At 39.8% G+C, this 21,274-nt stretch overlaps 1 protein-coding gene across 1 annotated transcript in view; it reads left to right on the forward strand.

Annotated features, from left to right (window-relative positions):
• The window catches only part of ccdc141 (coiled-coil domain containing 141), a 69,687-nt gene that overhangs the window by 47,374 nt on the left and 1,039 nt on the right, over nt 1-21,274 (forward strand). The window contains exons 17-25 of the mRNA XM_072444286.1: nt 8,446-8,586; nt 9,673-9,861; nt 12,165-12,348; nt 12,807-12,919; nt 14,284-14,415; nt 14,489-14,619; nt 15,513-15,669; nt 16,352-16,614; nt 18,128-19,579. Coding sequence (XP_072300387.1) covers nt 8,446-8,586; nt 9,673-9,861; nt 12,165-12,348; nt 12,807-12,919; nt 14,284-14,415; nt 14,489-14,619; nt 15,513-15,669; nt 16,352-16,614; nt 18,128-19,579 — 2,762 coding nt within the window. The remainder of the gene's footprint in view (nt 1-8,445; nt 8,587-9,672; nt 9,862-12,164; nt 12,349-12,806; nt 12,920-14,283; nt 14,416-14,488; nt 14,620-15,512; nt 15,670-16,351; nt 16,615-18,127; nt 19,580-21,274) is intronic.

A 21,274-nucleotide genomic window follows, 5' to 3' on the forward strand; every position in this document is an offset into this window, starting at 1 on the left:
CCAAACTTAGCACAACCAAAAAATACCTAAATCAAAAACTGAAGTTTTCCATATTTGAAAAGTATGTGCGTAGATACTTTTTTTTAAATCAGAGAGCGGAAGAAAACCAGGATCTGACCATGAAGTGAGCCACGCTGAGACGCACATGAAGCTCAGGATCACAACAAACTCCTGTGTGAGATCGACAACGGGACAAATAACACACAGAAAGGTCTTTGTCAAAGTATGCCTTAATTAGAACTAATTATGATCACACAGACAATATATCACTGTTTCCAGTGATTAATTACAGAAATAACATACATAACAAGCTAAATGGAACAAATCTTAGAAAACAACACATTATTTGGCTCTAATGTGGAAAAGGTGGCCAATTATTCATCCAGTAACTGGCTGTATAGGTCAATGATGGTGTACATGATGAAAATTTGCCTCATATTCAATTGGAAACTGAAAAATGAGACAGTGCACCACCGAGCATTTCTTCTTCAATTTGTGGAAGCGCCCTAACATATTAAAAATGTGTTAGGGATGGATAACACTGGAAAAACTTAAGGTTAAGGTCTCAAAGTCAAGAATTAATATACAATATATTAAGAATAACACAACACATACTTCTCCATTTTGAATTATTTATATCCTTCTCTAAAATGGATGGATGGTTTGATTTTTGAAAAAAATTATTCCACAGAACCACATCGTTTGTGCTGTTTCATATTACCAATATTTGTTACCAGGAGCGCAGCAAAGTCAAATCCTGCAGTGATGTAAAGTGTCCACTAGAGGGGGCTGCCTTTCTCTCTCCAGCCATCCTATAAATACTCCTCAGCTGTCAGTGTGATTTCATCCTGAGCTTTATTTGAATGCGCTTATATTTATCAGGCTGAGCGAGGTTCAACAGTTTAACAGACTGCAGTACATTTATACTTAATCGCAGTTTCATAAAGCAAACGTTAGTATTTGATCTAAAAATAAGTGTGAATGTGGCTCAGACAATGTGGCTGGACAGTGCATGGCCTCCATTTTGTGTCACGGTGCAACAACTGAGATGAAGTTCTCCACTATTGTGCTGGCGGACAATCTAATGCATATTTAACAAGCCTTTATCGCTTAATTATAGCAGTAGGTTGCATCTGTGAGCAGTCTTAGGTAGTTTGATGTGTGAAAGTTACTAATTTGTTGAGGATCGAGCGCGGGACATATTTGTTCTCACATGGTTATTTAGCTTTAGCAGTAGTACTAGCCATAATGCATTGAAGTAAATAATATTGATGAGAATTAAGCAATCATTACATTTCCAGTATTTGGTCTTCACTTTAGGCTGGGCAATTCATACATTTTTAAAAGGAAACATTATGTCAAATCAACTAGAGAATAATAATATAATAAAATGTAAATGGCAAAATACATCACACGACTGTTTTTTCTATCCCTGTTATTACTACCAGCATAGCGTACTCGTGCTTTCAGAAAACAATACTGTGGCAATTGATCGTTACAATGGAAAACATATTTATTTGGAGTATTTGAAGACTTTATGGATCTAAAGGCCAAAGTAAACAGGAGCGCGGTGCTTCATCTGCCACACGCCCGGATCCAAAAGGACACGTGAGATTCTTCAAATAAGATATTTATCTGCAGATTGCAGACAAAAAGACACAGTGTGAGGTGAGGAACGACAGCCATCTGTGAAAGTTATGAGTTTAGCAAGATACAAGTGCTTTATGTCCACTTGAGAGAGCAGGAAAGGAGCACGTTCCCTCTCTGTCTGCTGTTCTTCTCGTCCTTCTCAAACTTTTAATTGTTGGCCACAGAGCAGAGATCTGTCTATGCCAAAATACGCTCTAAGTTGTTGTTTTTTTTAACCAGCTCGACGCTCGCGCATTGAAGCAGTTTTCAGACAAAATTCATAGAAAATGCGCGTTTACTGGGGCATTTGGACAAATGGAATGACACTACACGCCTATCACGCATTATTTAACGTCAGAAGGAAGATTGGTTCGGACTCGCAGTGAATAAACAATCTTTTCTATTTCAAAGTCAAAGCGTCAAAGCGTCAAAGCATCAAAGCAGAGACAGTGACGCTGAACATATTCAGACAACATTTGCTTAGTTAACCTGTTCTATGAGCTCTTCTCTGCGCCAGACTTTACCATAGACACAGAGACAGAAGCTCTGCTGCTTCAAGGCGAGAGAGGTCGGCCCCTGAGGGCACACACACAACCCCGAGTTTACCCCCCAATCCACATAACACAATTAGATTTGCCCACTCTATGCGTATTCAAGCCAATTCAAATTTTGTCCCAAGAACAGATTATGATGATCTGATGTCAATCAATGAATCAATGTTTTCAACGTCAATCAAAAATAACCAATCTGACCATAAATCCATGTTGAATCTGGGTGCAGCTGCTTTCAGTTCCACGTGAATATTTTTCAGGAAGAGTGAGCGAGAGACATTTTCTCCTCTAAAGTCACTGTTTGCGTCTCTGAGGAAAGCAGCAGTCCAACTCTGGCTCTACCCCTTTTCCCCTGGATGTGAGTATCCATGGCGATGCTAAATGAGAAGTGCAGCATGCCAACTTTTAATATTTGAGAAGAGCATAGTTTGCCTGGCCCTGCTGATAGACATACACCAGGTATGCGTTACACCAGGGGTCCAAGGACCTCTCCCTGAGGGCAAACCATGACATACTGTATATTTAAAGCGCCAGTATGTCACATTTTTAGCCAAAAAATAGACAAATAAAAGCGTCCAAAAGCTGGCTTGTATCCACAAACCTGACTCACTGGGCTTCCTGCTTGTCTCCATGGAAATGTTGTTCCTTCGGCTATGATATCTGAAAGTATGGCATTTAACTTACTATCTCTCTTCATAGAGAATGTTTTCGGACAATGGTTTTAACTTTCTGTAATCATCCAGAAAGTTACATATGGTTACTTTAAAGGAGACATATTCAAAATCACTTTTATGAGTTTTAACCATGTTATATTTGTTTTCCCTTCTCTTTTACCCACTGAAAGTCCAATAAAGCGATGTATACGTATTTGAGTGATATTTATTCTCAACACACCATTCTCCCCAATACACGGCCACTACTCTGAACTAAAGCGAAATAAGCGAAGTGATTTTGTACGTTCTGTTCTGAGAAAAAAAAAGAGAAAGAGAGGATGAAAGAGATAAAGAAAGAAAAGAAGGGAGAGAAGAGAGAGAGATGCCAGTGTGAGATAAGCTGTAGAAACCCTTAGCTTGTAGTCAAAGGAACCTTCCCCTTCTCAGCTGCTGCTGTGTGTCACACTCTGCCCCCTACAGGAGCTGCACAGACACAACACACTGTACATGAAGTATGATAACTATTTGAGATTTTCTCTGGCTAAAGTCTGGATTGTCAAGAAAAAAGTCATTTTGAAGTGTCCTGTCACCTGTGGAACATTATATGGAGTCATAGGCTGAGTAAACATGTTATAGCAATTGGTGTCAGAGGATAAACATCTGAGGACTCTGCATTAGGCCCTGGTTGACACCTGGGGGAGGGGGAGCAGCTGTTGTGTCTGCCAATGCTGAGTCAATACACGCAACGTACAGCTCGTCACCATCCGAGGCTGGTCACGTCACCATCCGAGGCTGGTCACCGACTGATGCAGCTTTGATACAGCTTTACATATGAGGGGTTCTAGTATAAGGCTCACCGGTCACCAGGGATAGTTTTAAGTACTCTAATTTATTTCAACTGTTTCTGTCAATGTCTGAATCCTTCTGAAGAAAACTTAACTATGACTCATGAGTCTAGACCAGGGGTGTCCAAACTATGGCCTGGGGGCAATTAGACCAATTTTATTTGGCCCTCAGACCTGCTGATTTAACTGTAATCTGAAAAGTCGTTTTCACACATATCAGTTCCAAGAAGTTCCCTATTATCCCAAGTCCCTATTCAGTCAGAGGAACCACCCAGTCCCCTGCACATGAAACAGTGAGGCACAAAAGGCTCAGACTATGAAATTGGATTTCAGTTACTACTCAGTAATCAGTCATTTACAGGCAACGTACAACTGGTCACCATCCGAGGCTGGTCACCATTCCTGTATTTTTGTGTTCAGTTTCTTTTTCTTTGCATCAAAAGTTTCTCTAAAGCCGGGTGTCCATTGCACGATTTTGGTCTGCAACCAAAGATTTCTGATTGTGGGAAAAGTCTTGGGCTCAAAATCGTAAACTTAAGCCCATCATACGATCACTGACGAGCTGAGAGTTGTATCAAAGAATCTGGGTCGCAGAGTGAGTCCTTCTCTTGCTGAATCTACCGTCAACCTAAAACTGTGCAGTGGACACTCGGCTTTGGTCAGAAAAAGATATTCCCAATGAAGATAATGTTGTAAATGTACTTGTTTTAACAAAAATGGCTGCTGGTCTCACTAGAAAGTACTTGGCCCTGAGCAGGAGCTTAAAAAGTCCCTAAAGTGTGGTCCAAGTCCCAGTCCCAGTCCCTCTGTGCAGCTGCATCTAAAAAAGTACTGAGAACTGAAAAAGGTTCCTGCAGTGAGAAAACACCTAATGACTCAGTGTAACGAGAAGAGTCTGTGGGTCTTATCTTTGAAAATGTCTCAGTTTGAACCCCCTCGGTCTACACACTCACCACCTCGATCGTATTTCTCTAACTGTGGCCAAAATACATACAGTAAACTAATCTTATAAGCAACAGAGATTCCCCAAGCAAAGCCACGCGTAATCAAGCCTCGGCCTCATTCCAATGCAATCAAACAAACAGTCTTGTTTATCTCGGCATCTTATTCAGAATGAAGAAGAGAAGTGAAAACTCTCACTGCAGCCACAGGGTCAGGGATGTAAATAGTCAAGAAGCTGCGTGAACCAACAGACATCATCAAGTTCTGGTTCTCTTCTCAGTGGTGCTCAGTTGAATATGTGCTTCATCCAATTTTATTTTGATCTTTCTAGGTCCTGTGTCTATATCTGATACGATGTGCCCTCAGTACCACAGCTAATTCCCATCCTAAGTTGTGATCGTATTGCATTTTTTAAAACAATAATCCAACATGCTACAGTTTCAAGCTATGTACGTTTGTAAAGGAAATAATGATTTTTGAAGTGTGTTGCCCGTGGATACAGCCTGCAGCACACCCTGACCCTTTATCACAGCCCAGGCCCGACTCCTCCTCTGCTGATTCCCTGGGATTTGAGGAGGTCCTTGCGGCTTGTTGTTGAGAGCTGTTTCTATTTGGGACTGTTGACTTGTTGCTCTGAAGCCAACAGTAGGATTTGTGCATCCATTAAGTCTCCAAGGCCTCCTCATCTCACTGAACACCAGCTGAACTCATGGTTACTGGCCTTTTCCATGAACCATCTGTCAACATAGACCAGTTACAAAAGATTATTAAACACTGCAAATTACTCAAAAAGATGCCAAAACATAGACTATTTATATTTTATAGGTTTATTTGTGCATTGTATTTCTTTTACATGTATGCTTTTATTTATTTAGCTTCTGGAAATAGTTTTGTGAAGATTATCAAGGTTATAACTTACTAATGTTATAATGATCAATTCAAATAACCACATTTTAAAGCTGTCCTGGTTGGATCACGGTTGCTTCCTGACATAGACTCGTTTTGGTCCCATTCTAGTCCAGATTTAGTTTATGGTTATGTCCAAATTTTGATGTATTCAATTGCTTCCTGTAGCTGTAGCATTTTATTTCTTTTAGTAAATTGTTACAGATCAATATAGGTGCCGTGCTATATGTCATCTTTCCATTTAGTCAATGGTAAATGCAACTTTTTCCTCACTTTCTTGACTTTTCCTGGCAACTCATGTGTATTTGAAGCACCCTTAATTCAATTTGAGTCATAATAGAGTTTTAGTGACATTTATTGATGTGTCGTTACCCCAGAAAAGTAAAAAGATTGTCCGATTGTTAAGATAAAGCTAGGTAGCATTTAGCCCACAGCGACCATTCTTGGATATACTTATAAATTTGGGTGGTTGGAAGACAACTATTCATCTTCTTTGTGTCTGTATTTTGTACAATAATCTCCTTAAGTCTGTACTTGGTGTTGTAGTGCTTGAACAGTGGGTGATAGAGCAGCTCTTCTACATTGAAATGAATGGATTGCTTTCCCCAAAGAGCTTTGTTAGTTGCCGACTGTATGTATTGAGATTTAAACTGTCCAAAATATGAAATAATTAACCATATGTATCATAGATTAAAAAGCGTAACATGTATTCTTTGATTGCTCTCCTACCGGCTGATTTATGCCACTGGTAGTTTTGACTGGAGCCACTGTTCTTCAATGCGCTCATTCTGGTTTTAGTGCCTGCTGCATGTATGTCCTTCTCAGCTGTCCCGGGATGACAGATCGTCCACTCGACACCGCTGTTCCTCCCTGTGCTGAAATGTCTTGCTGCTTTTAGCATCTTCTGCTCCCAAAATATCTCTATAAAACCCAGCTGTGCCCGCTCGCATCCACACGCAGACAGTCTTACAACACAACGCACTTAACGCTTGGGTAACGCCAACTGCACAATTTGCCGGTAAAATAGTAGGGAATAAATCAAAGAGATGTAAATAATCATTTGGAAAGTAATTGTTGGTTTTTAAACTGCATATTGACATTTCTCTCACTTTCACTAGTAATAGGGATGAAGAAATATAAATTATGTTTAGCTTTTTGTCAGTTTTTGTTTCATGTGGTCCAATTACACAAAGTATTGAGAGTTAAGCAACACATTCTACATGAAAATTCTGACCTACCTCACACTTTAATGTAATGTAATGTGAATGTGGGCTGTAAAAACACCATCAGGCCTGATTCACCCCTGCCCAGAATAACCCCGGGTATAGTTTGGTGTAGACCAGGGTATACCCAGGGGTAAACTGTCCTAGGCCAAACTATAACCGGGGTGGTAACGTTGCCTAGGCCAGACTATTCCCCGTCTGGGCCATAATATACCCTTCTATTTGTCAGTATCATGTCTTGTTAATTAGGTCTCATGAAGTATAAATGTATTCATTTATTGAGTATTTAACCAGACAGGTCAGTGTGGAGGAATTACCCTGGCCCAGAATATACCCAGGGTATACAATGACCCTTTGAACCTCAGGTATATTCCAGACAGGAGGTAGACTGTTACACCGGAACAACTTCATAATAACTACACCTTAATTAGCCTTATTAAAGCATGAACAAAGACTTACATCCCAATGAACAAACAGAGGGAATGCACTTACATCATTTTCCGTGAAAAAAATACATTTCTGTCCATTATACGGCAAAGAAGAACCTGAGTAGTTTCTCTGTTGTTGCTCCAACTGTGCAGAGCTTAGCTAGCTTATATTTGGGAAATCATCTTCTTTTTTATATTTGATATTCTAATAAGACAGAAATTATTAGTTTATTTATGTTTTAGTTGTCCAAAGACATGCATGTGTTAGGCAAAATTGGCCCTAGTGAATGAATGTGAGAGTGAAGTGAGAGTGAATGGTTATCTGTGTGTTTATGTGTATGTCTGTTGGCCCTGCGACGAGTTGGCCACTGTCCAGGGTGTACCCCGCCTAAGGCCCAAACTCACTGGGATAGGCTCCAGTCACCCGCGACCCCGAAAGGGAACAAGCGGTAGAAAATGAATGAATGAATGTTTCAGAGGTCAATGAGGTAAATGAGATCTTACTTACCCTGATGGCAGGGGTGAGAAAGGACACTTCAACTCTCCCCACAACCATTAATTTCCTCAATAAACTCAGAAACATGTTATTTAACGACACAAAGGTAATGGCAAGGCAAGGCAAGTTTATTTGTAATCAGTTCATTAGTGTGTGATCCCAAAGTCTGTATCAGTGATAAATGTGAGCGTAGCTGCAGTGGTTTTCTACGTTTTACTTGTTGTTGTTTTACTATTTTTGCTCTATTTGTTAAGTTGTAGACTTAATATTTGTTATAAGACAGAAGCAGCTCTTTTCAGTTACATTTTAGATGTATTTTGAGCTCTAACACTATTCTACACGACTACCATTGATACGATAGTTTATTAAGAATTATTCAGGCTTAGTAACTACTCTTATTAGCTACTAAGCCTGAATCATTCTTTATATTATGAATTCAGTTTTTGTACATGCTTTATTAAGGATAATTAAGGTTTAGTTATTATAAAATATTACCCAATACCGTAACAAGCCCACCACATGCAATCATAGATTTTTTTAATATTCTCATACATACGTTTATGAGTAACTTTACGTTTTTGTTTTTGTTGATTTTTATCCATTTTACAGTCAATCAACTTTACTTTGCCAATGTTGTCCTCAAATTTAAGTTTGATTGTTGATTTCTTTTGTATTCTATCACTATTGAGTATTTACTTCTGCTGTAAATTGCAGCTTTACACATCAGGCATTAAAGGTTTTAATAAATGTAATGCAGAGTTCTATTTCACAGCTCCGCGACTCCTTTAAAGACCTGAAAAAGCGCTTTGGTAACCTCAAGTTCAACTACCTGAAGAGGAACGACCGGGGCCGGAACATCAAGGCCATGAGGAACCAACTGCAGCAGGTGGACATGTACGAAGACAAACTGCAGGTGCGGATACTTTTTGGGATTCACTCAAGCCCAACTGTAATTCTAGCAAAACGACCACAGGAGGCAAAAGAGACGAGTAAAAATATTGCTGATTTTATGACATTGTTTTACTGCCGCTCTAAACTGAAGGTCAAGGGCCAAAGTAGGGCCAGTTGATCCTGAAGTTTCATTGAGATGGGCCTCATATTCCCTTGTATTTATGGGTGTTCTATTCGTTTGTAAATTAATTTCTGCTGAATCAGCTTCCATCTATAGATTTATCAGGGAATTGTAACTTAACCAATGTGTTTTTTTTTCTTTCACACCCAAAATCTTAGTAGTAGAAGTAGCACCTGCTAAAAACACAAAATGTTTACTCTGTACAAGATGGTATGTTATTTTCTGTTGGATTCGTTGATAGCAAAAAATAAACAAAGCGGAAGTTACATTTTAAATGTTTTTATTTTTATTTAATTCATTTTCTTCAGTTATTTCCAATTTACTCGAACACTATTGGCGATATGCAAAATGGTATCGGTAAACAGTTTTATAACTAATATGTTACAATATGCAAATGTAATGTCAGTAATGTACAGGAAAAAGTATGAATTGATTACTCTTAATATTTTTCTTCCTATTCACCTGCAGTGTCTTGTCTTAAAGAAGATATATTGTATAGTTTTCATGTTCTTAGTATTGGAGTATTATTGCACTTTTTGAAGCAGGTCATTATTTTACACTGTTCATTGTAAACCGCAATAATGATCTAAAACGACTTAATAATAGAAAAAGGTTCATTGACTTTGTAATGATACTGCACCGTAACAAGCAGCAGATTTGCATGTTTATAAATGAAATCTAAAAAATGTGTCACCCCAAGTCTTCATTTATCACAACTGAATACTGAGTTATAGGCGGGGATAGGGGGTAGGTGAACACAGGACAATACTGGAAAACTCAAACATGCATGAATCAAATTACAACTTTGAGTAAACTGATTATGAGGAACCACTATTGAAAGTTGATTTTGCATAATATGTCTCCTTTAATTTGACTATTTTAGCTTAAATCTTCAAGCGAGCTAACCAAATGTAACTTTTCTCTCAGGGCCTGAAGAGCCGCCTGCAGACCACCACAGCGCGCATGCATTCGGAGGTGAAGGAGTGGGGAGGGGCCCGGGAGCTGGAGGACCTCCTGAATGAGCTGCACAGACAGATGGGCGAGTGCGAGCGCAACGTCAGGGAGCACCACAAAACACTGGACATGACGTGCACTCTCCAGGAGGCTATGGACGAGGTCAGCCCCAACACAGCGCTGTAAACCTGGGCCCAGCATGTGCTCCAGTCATGGCCCAAAACACGTCTGCACTTAGCTTAAAGGGGCACTATGTAACTTTTCAGGTGAGGAGGGGTCAGCCATCTGATTGTCTCCATAGAGATGTTCTTCATTTGCCTGAAATGTTTCAAAAGATTGCATTAAATATATCTATCTGGAATGTATTTCATCATGGGTGTTTTTGTCAATGTAAAATGCTTTGAAAAACATGAATTCTTACTATAAGCAGGGTTGTAACCTGGCAAGAAAGGTAAGTTTGAGGCCATGCTGCTGTACATTTTAGGCAAAGCACTAACATCTCCATGGTGACAGTCAAGTATAATCAGTCTTGGTAATAACTGAAAAATAAATTGATAGATTAAACAAAATAATCAATTTCACATCCCTAGTGATAACAAAGTGTGAAATTCCACTGTTGATTTTCAGGAAATATATAGTCACTGCACCCAATTTTTTTCATGTACATTTGTTTTATCCCAGTACAGATATATTGTAAAAGTAACTATGAGACCACTGTGTGCTGTCGGCATTTACCTATAGAGCATTTTAGTGCGCTGTTAGAATGCTAAAACACTTATAAACTCATCATGGTGAATGATTAGGATGGTCAGAGTGCATTAGATACGTGAGTAAAATAGAATTGTAGCGATGCAAACTGTTGAACTAATGAACTAGTTTTGTTTTTCACATTTTCAAGACAGTAAAAATTGGGTAGCCTACAGCACTTTTAATATTTGTAAGAACCTTCAATTGCCAACTGTGTGCTGTCTTGCATGTGGCCAATGTTTATTTAGGTTCTTAATCCTGCAGCTTCTCCTGACTGATCCTGAGGGTGCTGCACTAAAGTCCCTTAGTGTCACAATGAACAATGGGTCAAATGCAGAAAACACATTTCCCAAAGTTCATTTAAGTTTAGACTAACTTGAATTTTAACACTTTTCAGCATAAAAACGAATGTTATGAATATAAAGCACGTGATCATGATATCAAAACTATACGCCGTTTGGATAAGAGATTAGTGAAAGTGTTGGGAAAAATATTAAGGATTCATTCTAAGTGAAAGTGAATTCTTTATCTCTGAGCAGGCTTTCGTTTTTCACTGCTGTGAGCGACAAATGGAGAGTGAGTCAGAGCAATAACCAGCTCACACCTGTTCACTGCTCATTTGTGGGACCAACAACGCTGAAGCTCAGGTCCTCAAAAAGCATTCTCCAAAAAACAAATCTAGAAGTGTGTGCTGCGTGTAACAGTGCAGTCCGATCACACCAGGAGCAGACCAGGAGAGACATTCACCAGAAATGCACCTGGTAAGAAACAGAATATTACCTAAGTTTAGACCCTCCACCGCGGACTGATACACGTGGTTTTGTTTTTGTCCAAGCATGTTTGAAAATCAAATATACAGTATGTGTGATAGTAATTATAGCTACAAAGTTTGTGTGCTAATGCTAAATGACCATCTACGCAGCTCAGTGTCTCTCAGCCGCCGCTCGCACCCAATCGGTTCTTTGACCTGCTGTAGACTGGGACAACTGTGATCTGAAAATGTGATTTGAATTTGGTTGTTTAGGGTACTCAGAGTTCTCGTATGTAAATGTAGAGAATGAAATGCTAACCTGTTTCCTCAGTGATTTTGGTTGAGATCCAAATTGGCATAAGTCTTAAGCTATCAGACCTGTGTGACAGCAACCTCATGCCTTGCTTAAGATGTTGCAGTACTAAACATTTGTGACAGGAAGGGCATCCGGCCTGGAAATTATAACTCATGTGCTGAAAAGGGGAGTGGCTGAAGTGAATAAATGAATACAGTCTGGCAGAGGTCTTGGTTTTACAAGTCACAAGTCTTTGGACTGAAGTCTGAGTCAAGACCCAAGTTATAGAGACGCAAGACAGAGTCAAAACTAAGATCCATACATTGAGTTTCTGGTCTTTCTAAGTTTCTAAGTTTTTTGTTAATTGCGACACACAAAATGTCTCAGACATAATTAGAGAAGTAAAGGATATGTTCCTGTTTGTTCTGGTAAAATTAAGCGCCGGAAGTACATCTAACGGTCACCTCTAAGAGAAAAGTACTTCTCGAGTCACCAGCATTCAAGTCCAAGTTTAGATATTAAATGTTGGTGAATACACAATGCATACTGTGAAACATTCCAGGCAAATAAACAACATCTCCATGGACACAACTGGCAAACCCTCCACCAGAAAAGCTACAAGAATGTTGTAGAGCATTCACATAGTGACATTGTGTCTTGTGTGCTTCTCAGTATCAGTTCTGGTGTGAGGAGGCCAGCGGCACCATCTCTCGCGTGACCAAGTTCTCGTCCGAGTGCCGCGCCTGGGAGGCTGTGTCGGCCCTGTACAGACAGTTTGAGAAGTTTGTGTGGCCGACGGTGCCACAGCAGGAGGAGAGGATCAGCCAGATCACTGAGCTGGCCACCAGGCTGCACGGTAACGGCACACAAGCACCAACATACCTGCTGCCCAAGTTCATGCACCACCCTGACGTCCTGCAGACCTGTGGGATCTAACACTTAAGTGTCCTGGTGGTGATGAACGATTTCTGACTGCGAGGAAAGTCACGAGTTGTGGGTTGTAGCTCTGACAGTGAGACCGGGGGCAACGATTTAACTTTCAAGCATGTCTGATATTTTGGGATCTTTGTCGCAGAGTGAGCCCTCGTCTATGCCTGATATTTGCTCGGACAACCTTTGGGAGTAGCCTCGGCTGATCATGTGAACCATGAATGTATGCTGTTTTACAACTTTATATTTCAAATTTGATATAAGAATCCACTTAAATAAGAAAATAAATCTCAACAGTTTTGTCTGTGGCTCATTTTACGTCAGAAGTACAGGCTTACATAGAGCTTACATAGAGCTTACATAGAGCTTACATCTGTGTTCCAGGAGCTGAGGAGGGGCGGCGCTACATTGAAAAGACGGTCAGCAAACACTCCGAGATGGTGACCGCGATCAGAAAGTTGAGTGATGGACTTTTGGAGCTGGAGACAAAGCTGAAGGTGATACCAACACGCTTAAGCATGCCTTACTTGATGGGTTCAAAATTTATTTTCCTGATATTCGGGCAGATAAGACATAGTAGTTCTGCTGAGTGGGATTCTCTTACTGGCTTCAGGAGTCATGTTTTATGCACATTCCAACGAGGTCTTCTAACAACTCAATAAAAGTAATAAAACAGAAATAGAGCCACGGTTGCACAACACACTTTTAGCTCTCGTAATGTGCATGTATCCGGTTTATCCATAGTTTTACACCAGTCAAGTGACAGTTTGGGATGAAAAGTTTAAAAAAGGAAATTTCACGGCCTCTGCTACTGCTAAGTCTTTCTTTACAGTCTGTTAAGTTATTCGCCAAGTATTTTCGCGATTATTCCTGATTCATTGTTGCAACCTTACTGAATTGTAAAAAGGTATTGATGGCACATGAGCGGGGATATATTATACAGTCAATAACAATGACTTTTTTGTAAATTAATCCATATGTCTTAGAATGTTTTACTACTACGTATAATGAAACCTATATTTTTTCTGTTGTTTCAACTTTTTGACAGACAACAAAGACAATTGACTGGTTAATAATAAAACGCAGAACAACTGACAAAAGAAAAAGAACACAAGTAGAACAGAACATCCACAGAAACACAATCCCGACACATCAAACCCAGAATAGTGCTCCCACCAGTCGAAAGTCTATTACGTTTTTCCATTTCTGTTGTGTTCATTATGGTGTCAGTTCAGTCCTTGAGCGTTGGTTCAGTTTGTGTCATCCACTTTTTTGTGATGGCCCTTTTCCCTTGCTTCCAAAACTATGTTCCAAAGATATTGTGTCCATGGCAGGAGTTTTAAGGCCCAAATACAATACATACTGTAGTTCTGAATTCAAATGGACTGGCAATGTCAAAAATAGTCTGCAGCTCTTAGTTGATTTCTGTATTTGCAAGTGTTTACTTTTGTATTTGCAAGTGTTTACCTGTAAAAGGGGAGTAACCACATCCCTTTTAGAGACTATTTAGATGCACAGCCACAGTTCAGCCGCTAAAGACTAAACTGGCGATACTCGTCACTGAGCTCAGCCTTTGACTCAAAGTGGAGGCCGTGTTTAGACCCTGGTACTTGTTGTAAACAGTAAAAAGAAGCTTACTTTAACCACATTGATCAGTGCAATCGGGTTCCAATATTTAAGCCCATTTTTATGGATCGGGTTCGACTTTAGTAACGCAGGGGCAATCAAACTAAGTCATGTTCTGTAATAACAACCTGAAAGTTATGAAAAACTTGTCATAACCATTTTAATATGATAAAATGAGAATATGGTTAAAGTATTTTCACTAATCCATCATTGTTTTGTTTTTGGTGTGCTTCAGTTGGAAAGTTTAAAGCAGAAAGATGAAGAGGAAGTGCTGAAAGAGAGTATCAAACAGAAGGATACAGAAATGACCCTGGAGGAGAGCAAGGATCAAGAGGACAACCGCACAGCACACGAGGCAGCGGAGATGGTGAGCGGAACTGCCAACTGAAAAACATTCATTATGAGGCTGAAATGCATTCTAAAAATCTTGTGTTATTTAGTATGAGCTAAAGGAAACTGGCCACACCCCTGAACTGAGCAACAAGCATGATGGGAAGGAGATCCCAGCGAGGAGGCACTCGTTTAATAAGAAACCTCCGCTGCAGAAGAGTCGCACTCAGGACACAGACAGGTAAAGGACATTGTGTGGTGCCTCTTGGCACCATTAGAGATGTTTAAATGAAGAATTCTGAAACACGCCTCCTGGTTAAAAGGAGTACCGCATTTTCCGGACTATAAGTCTCACCTGAGTATAAGTTGCACCAGCAAAAAAATGCATAATAGAGAAAAAAAAAAAAAAAAGTCTCACTGGAGTATAAATCGCATTTTTTGGGGCAAATGTGTTTGATAAAATCCAAGACCAAGAACAGACGTTTAATCTTGAAATGTTATTTAAAAATAATAACAGATTAGAGAACATGGTGAATAGGTGTATGTATGCTAACGTAACACCTTCAGCTACATGAAGCACAGACAACGAACTGTCATAAGTGTCTGGTATGTTAACGTAACATACGAACAGTTATTCAGATAACAATAGCATAAAGAACATGCTAACAAGTGCAGATTATTTTTCTGCATCACTTAGAGCCTAGAGGGCACTCTTGCGGTTGTCAGTGTGAAAATAACGAATAATATCACATATAAGTCACTCTGGTGTATAAGTCGTACCCTGGCCAAAACTATGAAAAAAGGTGCAACATATAGTCCGGAAAATACAGTATTTTGATATTGCAAGTTAAATTAACTGAGTTTATACACTCATGAACGTTTGAGTTTATACGTCTTCCGTGTTACTGCTATCTATATTTAGCTGTCATATGACTTTTATTATTGATTATAATGCATTTCAGTTATTCAGAAATATAATCATTGTAAATCATTTTATATTTATATATATTTTTTTTAAACTTTTGCCAAATCCTGACGATGGCAGTAATGTATTGATTATTTTATCTTTGTTCTACCAGGCAAAACATGAACAACACATTTGTTGTATGAAATACATTTTTCTGTCCTCCACAGACAAGCTACGTCCTCTTTCTTCTCCACACACACTTTCAGTCTCTCCTGTTCCCCTCTTGAGAGCAACAGGCAGGTGTACGCCATCATCAGCCAATCACAGCCAGGCATACCCACCCAGGCCCCGCCCTCTCCCAGGAACGCAAAGAGGGAGGAAAAGGTTTGTCTCTAGAGATAAGATTTGACACGTTTTTATGTCTATTTCCCTTCCTGTTGGAACCAGGTATTGTTATTGATAAACTTTCATAGTGACACATTATTCCTAGGGTTTGTGCAAGGTTTATAATAATCATCAGATCATATTTAAGATGAAATGGCAACATATTATGCCTAAACCTTTTATCTCACTGTTTGATGTATTATGATGTAATAATATGTGCACAGTTACTAACTACTACCAATTTACTTATATATACATATAAAATCACTGAAGGCCTTGAATATTCAGTTTTTTTGTTTGTCATTTTGTTCTCTCAACATATACACTTTGATTTACATCACAAGATGTTTAATTATTTCATTCAATCCACTTGCACCAATAGATATGCTTTACATGGAACATTGTAATTTCAAATGCATTTTTCTCCCATAGAGACATGAAACCCAACCTTGAAGTAGCACCAACACAGAAAATGCCTTCATTGTTTTTATTTATTTATTAACCTATATCTAACCATGGAAAAACATTGAGGGTGTCTTGGGCCAACTAAAACATTTATATGGAAAACATCTATGCCACTAAGATTTTTTTCCTATTCACCTCCAGTGCCTCGTCTTAAAACACAAAACAATATTTAAATTGAATGTTCGTCTAGACAGTTGCACTTTGACCTTCCACACAGGACACAGCAGAAGACAGCCTGTTGGACCCTGAGCTCCACCCTCAGCATGATGTCCAGTCTGAGGATTCCCTGTCCGCAGACGAATACGACTGCCCCTCTCCAGACGACATCTCTTTACCTCCGCTGGCCGAGACACCAGAGTCCATCCTGGTCCAGTCTGATCTGGAGGAGGGCGTGTGCTTCAGCTCCCAGCACAGCCACAGGAGCCAGGCTCAATCAGGGTACAGAGAGTCCAGAGAGAGCAACCTGCAAAGTGGTAACAGGTGAGGGGCAGAGAGACCGTGATGTGGACAGGATGTATTATTGACAAGTTTAAGATGTCAATAATAGTGTTGAGATAAGAGCAGGTAAATACATGATCACATTCAGATTTTGTGGTGTGGTTGAATAAATAGCCGATACTAACTTTTAATAATGAACGTTGTCTCTAAAATGAATTACCGTATCATACAACAATGGGTCAAAATAATTTCTCCCATCTGATACTGGGTTGCAATCACATTGTAGGTCCTGAGGATAACTGATACATTTCCACATTCAATTGTTTTTGTTGTTCTTCTTTGGTAAATTACATTCTCCATAAGGAATTAGCGGGAAACACATAATGTACCATATTGACAGAGTGATAAACATTTCAACTCATAATACAGTATTTCATCTTAGAATTAAATACTTTATCTGTTTATTTGGTGGGGACAGTGCATGTTAATGAATGCGGAAAGAATCCAAAATCTATTTTTCTTTTTTTCTATTTGTCTGGAGCGGTCTTCAGGTCATTAGACGAGTGTTCTCATGCCAACGTAGTGGTGTAACAGGCAGTAGTGGTGTAACAGGTAGTAGTGGTGTAACAGGCAATAGTGGCGTAACAGGCAATAGTGGCGTAACAGGCAGTAGTGGTGTAACAGGCAGTAGTGGTGTAACAGGCAATAGTGGCGTAACAGGCAGTAGTGGTGTAACAGGCAGTAGTGGTGTAACAGGCAGTAGTGGTGTAACAGGCAGTAGTGGTGTAACAGGTAGTAGTGGTGTAACAGGCAATAGTGGCGTAACAGGCAGTAGTGGTGTAACAGGCAGTAGTGGTGTAACAGGCAGTAGTGGTGTAACAGGTAGTAGTGGTGTAACAGGCAATAGTGGCGTAACAGGCAGTAGTGGTGTAACAGGCAGTAGTGGTGTAACAGGCAGTAGTGGTGTAACAGGCAATAGTGGCGTAACAGGCAGTAGTGGTGTAACAGGCAGTAGTGGTGTAACAGGCAGTAGTGGTGTAACAGGCAGTCCGCAACTAATTCGCTCAAAAGATGTGTCTTACCTTTGGTGTACAAGTGTGACACAACAACTCGTTTGTTCTACAGACACAAACAACAAAAACAGGGACTTTGTCTAAACCTCCTGGTGACTTAAAGATATCTGTGGTTGTGTCTATTTTACCAATAAAAGCGTTTGTTTTAGCATTTTTATTTTTACGGCTAAATTATACAAATAAGTTATGAATGAGGACCTGGAAGTAGGCCAAAAGAAAAGTTGTAACATCATCACTTGACGATCTACATATGACTTTACTATACCAACTTTACTTGCAATTTGAGGAGGTTAAGCAAGCTTGTTTTGAACTGACTTTGAGAGGGACAAAGTCATTTTCAATCCATTTGACATTTGAGCAAAGGTCAGAGTGTCTACAGCTAAGGACACAAACTTGTCCACACTATTCAAGGGATCTCTTAACTGTGATATGAATGCTTGAGATGTTCGATTCTAAATGCCTATTTTTGGTCTGTTGTCCAGGGTGAGGACAGAATCTGGCACATTTGTCCCATCTCCTGTGACCATCCCAATCTCAGCTCAAGTCCAAGCTGAGTTTACCACCGCTGTGCGCTCCATCACCAATGAAGAAAACAGTATTACACCAGCACAGGCCTTTGAATCCAAGAACATTCCACCCCAACCTTCAAGATCCGCTGAACCCACTCACCTTGTTCACACCCACGAGGACAAGAATGCTTTCCAAAATGTCATCTTTACAACATCGAGTACCCATGTAGCAGAAAAAATCCCCAATTTGCCCCCTGACAGTAATTTGCCAAAATCTTTCCCTGTGTGCCAAAGTAGAATTCACCAAGAGATCATTTGTTTGGAAGTGACTAAACTAAGCAGTCGTACACATAGATCAGAGGAGTGTAAGAAAAGCCAATCAGATCATATTCTGGATGACATAGAAGTTCAAAGTGTCGGCAAACCAAGGATAAATGACCCTACCGTGATCTCCCACTCCACTCTACTCCACAATGAAGAACCTAAGCCTGCTTCTTACGATTCCAAGATATCGAAAGGGCCGGCGTTTCCATACGACGATAAATCATTGGTCAGTGATCAAGGTACAGATACAGTAAGATTCCAAGAGTCAAGCAAATGTTCTCATGATCCGAGCTCCAGCAAAAAATCAGCAGCAGTATCATTAGGTTGTCTTACCACAACGATTAAGAAAGAAACCCAGTGTTCTCAATCATCTATGACTACCGCGAGCTTGGTGCGAGGTGTCACCAATCCTGTGTCAGAAGAAACCTTCAGCAACAATCCCTCTCGCCACCAAAACGTCCTTGAAGATCTTAAATCGACAGGGATACTTGACATTCGTGACATTCTAGGTCATGATAATCTTCTCCATGAACAAAGTATAGATTGTAAGGATGAATTGACAAGCCGAAATGAGGAATCCAAGGAAGTTCTCGGTCCCAAAAGCGTTGCCAATAACGTTGACTCTCCACCCCAGGAGTTCATTGACCCTTCTACCCAAGAATCAGACAGCATAAACCATTCAAATCCATCTAGTAACAAAACGTCTAACACCAAGCAGAACCACCAGACAGTTGACTCCTTCCATGAAACCTCCACCCAGCAGTGTGTGCATGATTGCAGCTTTAGCGCTCAACTTGGTGCCACCCCGCTGCCCGAAGCAAAGGCACAAGCTTTGGCTCAACCAGCTAACATGCATGTCATCCCCTCTTTTGCCTCCCATCAGCTACTAACTCCAGATCAAGACCCAGACATATGTCAACCCTGCACAATCCGCGAGGAGATCACACTAACTCCACAAATTAAAGGTCCGTCCAGACCACCACACGCCCAGGATGAGTCTTCCTGCTTCACCAAACCTGTGTCTAAAGCTACTGTCATGGAGGGCTCTCCAGTGACGCTGGAGGTGGAGGTGACAGCACAGCCAGAGCCCACGCTCACCTGGTGGGTAGCGTACAACCAGCTTCACAAATATACATAAATCTTTCATTGTGGTTGCTGCACTTTTAGTTAAAGAGGCTGTACCTGATTTTTTCATGCAATTATGTAAAATATTTTGTTCCAGTAAAGACATATTGCAAAAACAGCTCTTCTGGTCAAAATTAGACTACCGTTTGCTGTCTGCATCTAATTATAGAGCCTTTTATTCTCTGCAAAGCTGGATGTACCCTGTTAGCTTGTTAGTTGTTGTTAGCTTTACTGTGACGACAACGTGCTCTGGCCTCAGAGAGTTATGAAAACACTTATGAACTCATAGTAAATAGTAAATACATAGGATCTTATGAATCCATTAGGTACGAAAGGAATTATTTTGGATCCCTGCAAAGGATTTGAAATATATGTATTTTTTTTTAAAGACAGAAAAATCAGGTACAGCACCTTTAATTCTTCTATACCAGAATTTGGAGAGAGACTTAATTAGTAAAAACCCTGTAGTTTAATCAAAACACACTTCCATTATCTATTGTGTTGATTTTTGAGTAAATGTAGTAATGTAGTATCGAACCATGATCAGTTATTCTGTATTAATAATAATAATAATTTTTAAAAAATAGTATGAATAGCATTTATTTAATAACATTAAGAGTGGATTATGCCATGTCTAAACCATGTCATAAATGTATAATTGTATTATTTGTGACATAATTTGAATGTCCAAGAAGACAAGTAGTGTTTCTGCACAAATGGCATATCCAGCAATAGGATTGAAGGAATAATAGAGGATTTTTCGCCGAGTAGAGAACTCAAGCGAGTTTTTTTTTTTTTAAATGCGCATGCGCACAGTGTGCCGCATACTCACCACCCACCCTCCTGTTCTTTCCGAGACGCCGCCTACCATAAAATCCCGTGCAAAAGCATGCAACAGCCCCACTGTTACACGTGCATTTGTTTATTAGTGTGATGGATCGCATCATCGCCGCAGATTTACGTCTCTTCTGGGCTCAAACACAGTCTTTCTCTGTCGTCATTTTTGTACTGTTCACTGAAGGAACTCGCTAAACACACACTAGCATCTCAACCACGCATGCGCAGCCAGGGAAACCAGTGCTACTATGCTGGGAACGAGTAGCACGCAGGGAATGATTGACATGTTGGTGTACTACTCAGGCTCTCCACGCCATGAGGAAATGAGACTCAGATTGCGCGCCAAAAATCCTCTATTATTCCTTTAGGATGATATGTGTCATAACAACAAAAGAAAGTTGTTTGTCGGCTGAGAGATGCAAGTCCTGGCAGGTCCTGGAAATATAGCATTTATGAAAATTCATGTTGACAAAATTGTCCTGTTATGTTTCAGAATATGTGCATGTTTTGATTGAAATCCTATGATATTCAGATCAATATTCAAATAAGTCTGTTTCGGCCATTAAATGCTCCATTAATAAAATAATACTTAAATAAAATCACGTTTTATACCAAAAGGCACAGGTAAGTATTCTGGGTTAGTAAAATATGACATGACAGTAGAAACACAGAAAACGTTCACATTACATTTGTTTTTACACACGTTTTGCAGTGTGATAACTGTAATTATATTGAGTTAGCATGTTATAAAAATCACCATAAACCAGTAGTTGCTTTGCCTTCCGCTAACATATCCGTTTGTAATATAGTAGTAACCTATAGTTGGCCTACTTA

Source organism: Eucyclogobius newberryi, unplaced genomic scaffold, assembly GCF_026437365.1.
Source record: "Eucyclogobius newberryi isolate DKJ021-1_F unplaced genomic scaffold, fEucNew1.0.hap1 SCAF_14, whole genome shotgun sequence".
In the NCBI taxonomy this organism is placed as follows: domain Eukaryota; kingdom Metazoa; phylum Chordata; class Actinopteri; order Gobiiformes; family Gobiidae; genus Eucyclogobius; species Eucyclogobius newberryi.